Here is an 11,075-nt window from a genome sequence, read left to right on the forward strand (position 1 = left end):
TACACAATCCCAATCCCCTTCCCGTTCACTCCCACTGTACACAATCCCAATCCCCTTCCCGTTCACTCCCACTGTACACAATCCCAATCCCCTTCCCGTTCACTCCCACTGTACACAATCCCAATCCCCCTTCCCGTTCGCCCCCGCGATCTTACCCCACAGTCTCACGCTGCCGTCTTCGCTGCCCGAGACGCACTCTTTTTGCCCCTCCCTCAGGACAAGGCAGTGCACGTAGTTCTTGTGTCCCCTGAGGGTGTGCTGTGGTGTTGGGGGGGGGGGGTCAGGCATGGGGAGGGGGGGGGGGGGTGGGGGGAGAGAGAGAGGGGGAGACGTACAGGGGTTAACACGGGGTGTCCTGCCAACACTGCCACTCCCCGACCCACCACGTCAGACACACGTCCAAGAGTTAAGGTGCTCCCCCGCCCCTACAACATGACCCCCCCCCACTCCAACCCCCTCCCGGACCCCCCCCCACCCTGCGACGGGGACCAGGACGAGGCCCATTCAGAAGAACTACCCTCCAACCGTATCAAATCCCGAGGTCAGATCACCTCCTCAGGAGGGACTACAGGTGGAGGGCGAGCGAGACTTGGTCCTGGGGAACTTACACTGCTCCGTGTCTAAGGACCGAGTCCCCTCAGATTAAACCCCACCCCGGACGGAGGTGCAGGGGGTCGCAGGACCGTCTCCCGCGTACGGGAGGTCACAGAAGGGTGGCCCACCCACCCATCTGCACCCATGGCCCCCTCCCTCGATTACACGTCCACCGACTGGCAGAGGGTCGAGGGTCACCCCCCCCCCCCCCCCCCTCCACCGAATTCACCAAAAAACTGTGGGACGGAAACGTGGGACAGCGGGAACCAGACTCTCACCGTGAATGTGCCGCTCTCCAAGTCCATGGCATGGATAGTGTTATCACCGCAGGCCATCAACAGACTGTTATCCTGAGAGGGAGAGGGAGAGAGAGGGAGAGGCAGAGAGAGAGAGGGAGGGAGAGAGGGAGAGACAGAGGGGCACAGAGAGAGGGGGAGGGAGAGGGGGAGAGACAGAGAGAGAGAGGGAGGGAGAGAGGGAGAGACAGAGGGGCACAGAGAGAGGGGGAGGGAGAGGGGGAGAGACAGAGAGAGAGAGAGGGAGGGAGAGAGGGAGAGACAGAGGGGCACAGAGAGAGGGGGAGGGAGAGGGGGAGAGACAGAGAGAGAGAGGGAGGGAGAGACAGAGGGGCACAGAGAGAGGGGGAGGGAGAGGGGGAGAGACAGAGAGAGAGAGGGAGGGAGAGACAGAGGGGCACAGAGAGAGGGGGAGGGAGAGGGGGAGAGACAGAGAGAGGGAGGGAGAGAGGGAGAGACAGAGGGGCACAGAGAGAGGGGGAGGGAGAGGGGGAGAGACAGAGAGAGAGAGAGGGAGGGAGAGAGGGAGAGACAGAGGGGCACAGAGAGAGGGGGAGGGAGAGGGGGAGAGACAGAGAGAGAGAGGGAGGGAGAGAGGGAGAGACAGAGGGGCACAGAGAGAGGGGGAGGGAGAGGGGGAGAGACAGAGAGAGAGAGAGGGAGGGAGAGACAGAGGGGCACAGAGAGAGGGGGAGGGAGAGGGGGAGAGACAGAGAGAGGGAGGGAGAGAGGGAGAGACAGAGGGGCACAGAGAGAGGGGGAGGGAGAGGGGGAGAGACAGAGAGAGAGAGAGGGAGGGAGAGAGGGAGAGACAGAGGGGCACAGAGAGAGGGGGAGGGAGAGGGGGAGAGACAGAGAGAGAGAGGGAGGGAGAGAGGGAGAGACAGAGGGGCACAGAGAGAGGGGGAGGGAGAGGGGGAGAGACAGAGAGAGAGAGAGGGAGGGAGAGAGGGAGAGACAGAGGGGCACAGAGAGAGGGGGAGGGAGAGGGGGAGAGACAGAGAGAGAGAGGGAGGGAGAGGGAGAGGGATACAGAGAGAGGGGGAGGGAGAGGGAGAGGGACACAGAGGGAGAGAGAGAGAGACAGAGAGAGAGAGGGAGGGAGAGGGAGAGGGACACAGAGAGGGGGGGGAGGGAGAGGGACACAGAGAGGGGGGGGAGGGAGAGGGAGAGGGACACAGAGAGGGGGGGGGAGAGGGAGAGGGACACAGAGAGAGAGAGAGAGGGAGGGAGAGGGACACAGAGGGAGAGACAGAGAAACAGACAGATAGAGAGAGAGAGAGAGAGAAAGAGAGAGTTAGTTCACATGACAGCATATGGTCCTGGGAGTGTTTGATGGGGGGACAGTGTAGAGGGAGCTTTACTCTGTATCTAACCCCGTGCTGTACCTGTTCTGGGAGTGTTTGATGGGGGGACAGTGTAGAGGGAGCTTTACTCTGTATCTAACCCCGTGCTGTACCTGTCCTGGGAGTGTTTGATGGGGACAGTGTAGAGGGAGCTTTACTCTGTATCTAACCCCGTGCTGTCCCTGTCCTGGGAGTGTTTGATGGGGGGACAGTGTAGAGGGAGCTTTACTCTGTATCTAACCCCGTGCTGTACCTGTCCTGGGAGTGTTTGATGGGGAGACAGTGTAGAGGGAGCTTTACTCTGTATCTAACCCCGTGCTGTACCTGTCCTGGGAGTGTTTGATGGGGAGACAGTGTAGAGGGAGCTTTACTCTGTATCTAACCCCGTGCTGTACCTGTCCTGGGAGTGTTTGATGGGGGACAGTGTAGAGGGAGCTTTACTCTGTATCTAACCCCGTGCTGTACCTGTCCTGGGAGTGTTTGATGGGGGAACAGTGTAGAGGGAGCTTTACTCTGTATCTAACCCCGTGCTGTACCTGTCCTGGGAGTGTTTGATGAAACTCACCTTCTGGTTTAGGACCAAGCTGTTTATTTCTGGAATATCCAGTCTGGTTCTGCAGAAATAAATCAAAGTGAAAGTTGAGAGAGGGAGGGAGGGATCGGAGAGGCTGGCAAGAGGAGGGAGGTGGTGTTACTTGGACGGTCTGAGTGTGTGGACTTGTGCAGGGCAGGCGCAGTGTAATGTGGGTAAGTGTGAGGTTCTCCACTTTGGGAGCAGTAACAGGAAGACAGATTATTACGGGAATGGGTGTAAATTGAGAGAGGCGGATACTCAGCGAGACCCTGGAGTCCTCGTCCATCAGTCTCTGACAGTAAGCGCGCAGGTACAGCAGGCAGTAAAGGAGGGAAATGGTCTGTAGGCCTTCAGAGCGAGAGGATTGGAGTGTAGGGACAGGGATGTTTTACTGCAATTGCACAGGGTGAGGGCACACCTGGAGTATTGGGAGCAGGTTTTGGGTCTCCTTATCTGAGGAAGGATGTTCCCTCGCTATAGAGGGGGGCACAGCGAGGGGTTTCCCAGGCTGATCCCTGGGACGGCGGGTCCGTCGATACGAGGAGAGACTGAGTGGGTTCGGATTCTGTTCACCGGAGTTTCGGAGAGGGGGATCTGATAGAAACTTATCAAATTCTAACAGGGTTAGACAGGGGAGATTCAGAAAGAATGTTCCCCAGGGTGGGGGGAGTCCAGAACCGGGGGGAGGGAGGGGGGGGGGTCACAGTTTGAGGATGAGGGGGTGAACCTTTTAGGGACTGAGGGTGAGGGAGGAAATGTCCTCACCCAGAGGGTGGGGGATTCACCCCCACAGGAAGGAGTCGGGGATAAAACGATGTGGGATTTCGGGAAGGAATGGGATTGGGCTCTTGGGGATGGGGGGATATTGGTGGGGGAGGCAATCTCGGAGAAACAGGATTGAGTTACCCAAACGCAGGACGGCGAGTCCAAGCCTCTTTGCAAACCTGCAAATTAAGCACATAAACACACTGTGTTAGATACACTGTCCTTTCCCCCCTCTCTGGGACTGGGTGTCACAGTGTGTTAGATACACTGTCCTTTCCCCCTCTCTGGGACTGGGTGTCACAGTGTGTTAGATACACTGTCCTTTCCCCCACTCTGGGACCGGGTGTCACAGTGCGTTAGATACACTGTCCTTTCCCCCTCTCTGGGACCGGGTATCACAGTGCGTTAGATACACTGTCCTTTCCCCCTCTCTGGGACCAGGTGTCACAGTGCGTTAGATACACTGTCCTTTCCCCCACTCTGGGACCGGGTGTCACAGTGCGTTAGATACACTGTCCTTTCCCCCACTCTGAGACCGGGTGTCACAGTGCGTTAGATACACTGTCCTTTCCCCCACTCTGGGACCGGGTGTCACAGTGCGTTAGATACACTGTCCTTTCCCCCACTCTGGGACCGGGTGTCACAGTGCGTTAGATACACTGTCCTTTCCCCCTCTCTGGGACCGGGTGTCACAGTGCGTTAGAAACACTGTCTTTTCCCCCTCTGGGACCGGGTGTCACAGTGCGTTAGATACACTGTCCTTTCCCCCTCTCTGGGACCGGGTGTCACAGTGCGTTAGATACACTGTCCTTTCCCCCTCTCTGGGACCGGGTGTCACAGTGCGTTAGATACACTGTCCTTTCCCCCACTCTGGGACCGGGTATCACAGTGCGTAAGATGCACTGTCCTTTCCCCCTCTCTGGGACCGGGTGTCACAGTGCGTTAGATACACTGTCCTTTCCCCCCTCTCTGGGACCGGGTGTCACAGTGCGTTAGATACACTGTCCTTTCCCCCACTCTGGGACCGGGTGTCACAGTGCGTTAGATACACTGTCCTTTCCCCCTCTCTGGGACCGGGTGTCACAGTGCGTTAGATACACTGTCCTTTCCCCCTCTCTGGGACCGGGTGTCACAGTGCGTTAGATACACTGTCCTTTCCCCCACTCTGGGACCGGGTGTCACAGTGCGTTAGATACACTGTCCTTTCCCCCTCTCTGGGACCGGGTATCACAGTGCGTTAGATACACTGTCCTTTCCCCCACTCTGGGACCAGGTGTCACAGTGCGTTAGATACACTGTCCTTTCCCCCACTCTGGGACCGGGTGTCACAGTGCGTTAGATACACTGTCCTTTCCCCCACTCTGAGACCGGGTGTCACAGTGCGTTAGATACACTGTCCTTTCCCCCACTCTGGGACCGGGTGTCACAGTGCGTTAGATACACTGTCCTTTCCCCCACTCTGGGACCGGGTGTCACAGTGCGTTAGATACACTGTCCTTTCCCCCTCTCTGGGACCGGGTGTCACAGTGCGTTAGAAACACTGTCTTTTCCCCCTCTGGGACCGGGTGTCACAGTGCGTTAGATACACTGTCCTTTCCCCCTCTCTGGGACCGGGTGTCACAGTGCGTTAGATACACTGTCCTTTCCCCCTCTCTGGGACCGGGTGTCACAGTGCGTTAGATACACTGTCCTTTCCCCCACTCTGGGACCGGGTATCACAGTGCGTAAGATGCACTGTCCTTTCCCCCTCTCTGGGACCGGGTGTCACAGTGCGTTAGATACACTGTCCTTTCCCCCCTCTCTGGGACCGGGTGTCACAGTGCGTTAGATACACTGTCCTTTCCCCCACTCTGGGACCGGGTGTCACAGTGCGTTAGATACACTGTCCTTTCCCCCACTCTGGGACCGGGTGTCACAGTGCGTTAGATACACTGTCCTTTCCCCCACTCTGGGACCGGGTGTCACAGTGCGTTAGATACACTGTCCTTTCCCCCACTCTGGGACCGGGTGTCACAGTGCGTTAGATACACTGTCCTTTAGTTACCTTCTTAACGAGTTCATTCCAGTTCCAGGCCTTTATGTCTCCGGTTCCAGAGCTTATCAGCTGCCGACTGGTGGACACCAGACTGTAGACGGGACCCTCATGAGCTGCAGTACAAATTGGAGTTAGATACAGAGTAAAGCTCCCTCTACACTGCCCCCCCATCAAACACTCCCAGGACAGGTACAGTACGGGGTTAGATACAGAGTAAAGCTCCCTCTACACTGTCCCCCCATCAAACACTCCCAGGACAGATACATACGGGGTTAGATACAGAGTAAAGCTCCCTCTACACTGTCCCCCCATCACACACTCCCAGGACAGGTACAGCACAGGGTTAGATACAGAGTAAAGCTCCCTCTACACCGTCCCCCCCATCAAACACTCCCAGGACAGGTACAGCACGGGGTTAGATACAGAGTAAAGCTCCCTCTACACTGTCCCCCCCATCAAACACTCCCAGGACAGGTACAGCACGGGGTTAGATACAGAGTAAAGCTCCCTCTACACTGTCCCCATCAAACACTCCCAGGACAGGTACAGCACGGGGTTAGATACAGAGTAAAGCTCCCTCTACACTGTCCCCCATCAAACACTCCCAGGACAGGTACAGCACGGGGTTAGATACAGAGTAAAGCTCCCTCTACACTGTCCCCATCAAACACTCCCAGGACAGGGACAGCACGGGGTTAGATACAGAGTAAAGCTCCCTCTACACTGTCCCCCCATCAAACACTCCCAGTACAGGTACAGCACGGGGTTAGATACAGAGTAAAGCTCCCTCTACACTGTCCCCCCATCAAACACTCCCAGGACAGGTACAGCACGGGGTTAGATACAGAGTAAAGCTCCCTCCACACTCTCTCCAGTAAGGAGGACAGTACGACGGTTTACCTTGAAAGGTGAAAATGGATTTCTGATTCTCCTCGGTTGCCTCTATGCTAAGGGAGGCTGCAAGGCTGGAGAGGGGAACGAGAGCGAGATATCGTGTTAGCGGAGAAAGGTTGGGGGGGAGACCCGCGAGGGGGAAAGGAGGAGAGAGTGCCCGCGATGGGGTTGGGGGGGAAGGGAGAGGAGGGGGTGCCCGCGACGGGGGGGGGGGGGGGGGGGGGGTGGAGAGAGGAGGGGGTGCCCACGAGGGGGAAGGGGAGACAGGGAGTGGAAGAGTGAAAGGCCGAGTGAGGGAGTTGGGGGTACAGAGTTGGGAAGCAGGATCAGGGTTGGCCAAGGCGGGGGAGAGGTCAGGGTTCAGAGGTCAGCGTTTGGTGCAGGGGGGGGGGGGGGGGTGGGGGCCAGGCTCGGTGTCAGGGAATCCGCAGCCTACCTGAAGATCCCGATTTCTCCGTAGTTGTTGCCGGCGGCCAGGTATTTCCCGCAGGGAGAGAAACTCTGAGAGAAGATGGTCATGTGAAGCAGTTCGAGCTGGCGCGGGATCTCTGCCCGCTGGGAAATCGCCAACACAGACAAAACAGCCCGTTAGAGCCAGGGGGGACCCAGCACGCGCTGAATATGGCAGTACTGTCCCCTCAAACCCACCCACCACCCACCAGCACCCCCCCAGCCCCAGCAACGCTACTGCACCATCAACACAAGGTTTTTATTTTAAATCCTGCTCTCTGCGACTATCACAGTTATGGTTTTCTTTCCACTGTGGCATCGCACCGTCTGCTACAACTCTCTCACCCCCGAAGGAAGGGACAATTTAGCATGGCCAATCCACCCTAACCTACACATCTTTGGACCCTAAGGGACAATTTAGCACGGCCAATCCACCCTAACCTACACATCTTTGGACACTAAGGGACAATTTAGCATGGCCAATCCCCCCTAACCTACACATCTTTGGACACTAAGGGACAATTTAGCATGGCCAATCCACCCTAACCTGCACATCTTTGGACACTAAGGGACAATTTAGCATGGCCAATCCACCCTAACCTACACATCTTTGGACACTAAGGGACAATTTAGCACGGCCAATCCACCCTAACCTACACATCTTTGGACCCTAAGGGACAATTTAGCATGGCCAATCCCCCCTAACCTACACACCTTTGGACACTAAGGGACAATTTAGCATGGCCAATCCACCCTAACCTACACATCTTTGGACACTAAGGGACAATTTAGCATGGCCAATCCACTCTAACCTACACATCTTTGGACACTAAGGGACAATTTAGCATGGCCAATCCACCCTAACCTACACATCTTTGGACACTAAGGGACAATTTAGCACGGCCAATCCACCCTAACCTACACATCTTTGGACACTAAGGGACAATTTAGCACGGCCAATCCACCCTAACCTACACATCTTTGGACCCTAAGGGACAATTTAGCATGGCCAATCCACCCTAACCTACACATCTTTGGACACTAAGGGACAATTTAGCACGGCCAATCCACCCTAACCTACACATCTTTGGACCCTAAGGGACAATTTAGCATGGCCAATCCACCCTAACCTACACATCTTTGGGACACTAAGGGACAATTTAGCATGGCCAATCCACCCTAACCTACACATCTTTGGACCCTAAGGGACAATTTAGCATGGCCAATCCACCCTAACCTACACATCTTTGGACACTAAGGGACAATTTAGCACGGCCAATCCACCCTAACCTACACATCTTTGGACCCTAAGGGACAATTTAGCATGGCCAATCCACCCTAACCTACACATCTTTGGGACACTAAGGGGCAATTTAGCACGGCCAATCCACCCTAACCTACACATCTTTCGGACTGTGGGAGGAAACCGGAGCACCCGGAGGAAATCCACGCAGACACGGGGAGAATGTGCAGACTCCACACAGACAGTGACCCGAGGCCAGGAATCGAACCTGGGTCCTTGGCACTGTGAGACAGCAGTGCTAACCACTATGCCATCATGCCACCTTTGAATAAATAGTAATTGTATAAAATTAATTGGAATATATCAATATTAAAAGTTTATTTATTAATCACAAGTAAGGCTCACATTAACACTGCAATGAAGTTACTGTGAAATTCCCCTCGTCGCCACACCCCAGCGCCTGCTCTGGTCAATCCACCCTAACCGGCACGTCTCTCAGACTGTGGGAGGAAACCTGAGCACCCGGAGGAAACCCATGTAGACACGGGGAGAACGTGCAGACTCCGCACAGACAGTGACCCGAGGCAGGGAATCGAACCCGGGTCCCTGGCGCTGTGAGGCAGCAGTGCTAACCCACTATGCCACCCCAGGGTTTCTTTTGGGTGCTCATAGAATCCCTACAGTGCAAAACGAGTCCATTCAGCCCATCAAGTCTGCAGCGACCACAACCCCACCTAGCCCCTATCCCCGTAACCACATGTATCTACCCTGCTAATCCCCCAACGATACGTCCACCTAACCTGCACATCTTTGAACAGTGGGAGAAAACCAGAGGATTGTAGGATTCTATGAGTAAAATATTGAATTTTATAACATTTATTGGAAAATTTTAATGAGTGGCACGGTAGCACAGTGGGTTAGCACGGCTGCTTCACAGCTCCAGGGGCCTGGGTTCGATTCCCAGCTCAGGTCACTGTCTGTACGGAGTTTGCACATTCTCCTCGAGTCTGCGTGGGTTTCCTCCGGGTGCTCCGGTTTCCTCCCACAGTCCGAAAGATGTGCGGGTTAGGTTGATTGGCCGTGCTAAAATTGCCCCTTCGTGTCCTGAGATGCGTAGATTGGAGGGATTCGCAGGTAAATGTGTAGGTATATGAGGGTAGGGCCTGGGTGGGATTGTGGTCAGCACAGTCTTAACAGGCTGAATGTCTTTTTTCTGTACTGTAGGGTTTCTATTTCTATAACATTATAGAAGTATTAATGTTATAATATGAATTGAAATATTTTAGCCTTAGGGGCATTTTAACATTATAGAAATACTAAATTATGGAAATCTAATGGAATATTTAATATTAAGATTACTGTATCCGGAGATGAGGGGGTTAGCCTATGAGGAGAGATTGAATAGACTGGGTCTGTACTCGTTGGAGTTCAGAAGGCTGAGGGGGGATCTTATAGAGACGTATAAGATAATGAAGGGGATGGATAGGGTAGAGGTAGAGAGATTCTTCCCGCTTAGAAAGGACAGCAGGCCTAGAGAGCACAGCCTCAAGATAAGGGGGGTGCAGTTTAGATCGGAGTTGAGGAGGAACTTTTTCACTCAAAGGGTGGTGAATCTCTGGAATTCTCTGCCCGTTGAAGTGGTGGAGGCTAGCTCGCTGAATATATTGAAGACGCGGGTAGATAGGTTTCTGATAGACAGGGGAATTAAGGGTTATGGGGAGAAAGCAGGAAAATGGAACTGATGCACTATCAGATCAGCCACGATCTTATTGAATGGCGGGGCAGGCTCGAAGGGCTAGATGGCCTACTCCTGCTCCTATTTCTTATGTTCTTATGTAACATGAAAAACATTATTAAAATATTGGATTTTATAACATTTATTAGAATATTTTAGCATTAGGAACATTTTCACGTTATTAAAATATTAAATTGAATAACATTGATTGGAATATTTGTCCCTCTCTTAAGGTCAAACCAAATAAACAAACCCAAATTAAATTAGGACAAAGTCAAAGGGGGCAGCTCCCCAAAAGGAAGGGGAACAGCCCAAACAAAAACAAAAGTACAAAGGAAAGTTAAGGCACATCAAATCAAAGCGTGATTGTCGGGGTTTATAACGCACCCCAGCCCCTGCGGTGCCCAGCGGGCACGGAAGGCATCAACTGCACCCACGGACACCGCATGCTCCCTCTCCAGGGACACCCGGCTGCGAACGTAGCCGCGGTAGAGGAGCAGAGAGTCGGGATGAAAATATTAGAACTTTATAAGAATTACTACAATATTTTAGCATTAGGAACAATGGAACATGATTAAAATATTAAATTGAATAACATTGATTGGAATATCTGTTAAAATATTGGAACTTTATACGAATTACTGCAATATTTTAGCTTTAGGAACATTGTAACATTATTAAAATATTAAATTGAATAAGATTTACTGGAATATTTGTTAAAATATTCGAAATTTATAAGAATTACTAGAATATTTTAGCATTAGGAACACTGTAACATGATCACAGCATTATTTTAACATCAGGATATTTACAGTCTTCTTAAAATATTGCAGTCATATTAGGGCAAAAATACTTTGACTCTTTCACCCCCTGATAAGACTATTTATAAACACCATGTAGGAACCTGGACCATTCATTCTATCAATAGCCACTTACACTGTTCATCATGGGCGCCGCCATCTTGGATGTGGCTGCGCAGGCGCCGGGGCACCGCATTGGCTTCTGGGTGGAAGGGCGGGTGTGACCCTTGACCTATGATCAAACGCGGTTAAAAGAAAGGAGATTAAAAAAAATAATTTCAGGGCGCACAAGTTTACAAAGGCCGCGTTTTAACATCATGTGGGGGAAGAGGTTTTTTAAAAA

At 53.1% G+C, this 11,075-nt stretch overlaps 1 protein-coding gene across 1 annotated transcript; it reads right to left on the reverse strand.

Moving 5' to 3' along the window:
• Positions 1 to 155: 155 nt before the first annotated feature.
• Positions 156 to 10,908, reverse strand: thoc6 (THO complex 6; the record flags this gene model as incomplete). The annotated part of the gene is made up of 8 exons (XM_080184799.1): positions 10,869 to 10,908; positions 6,941 to 7,059; positions 6,511 to 6,575; positions 5,620 to 5,723; positions 3,717 to 3,754; positions 2,802 to 2,850; positions 873 to 944; positions 156 to 258 (listed from the first exon to the last, which is right to left on the reverse strand). Coding segments are annotated over exons 1-8 (574 nt in total), but the record flags the coding sequence as incomplete, so codon positions are not given.
• Between the last annotated feature and the right edge of the window lie 167 nt (positions 10,909 to 11,075).

This window comes from Carcharhinus amblyrhynchos, unplaced genomic scaffold (genome assembly GCF_965287045.1).
Source record: "Carcharhinus amblyrhynchos unplaced genomic scaffold, sCarAmb.v2.hapA scaffold_945, whole genome shotgun sequence".
In the NCBI taxonomy this organism is placed as follows: Eukaryota; Metazoa; Chordata; class Chondrichthyes; order Carcharhiniformes; family Carcharhinidae; genus Carcharhinus; species Carcharhinus amblyrhynchos.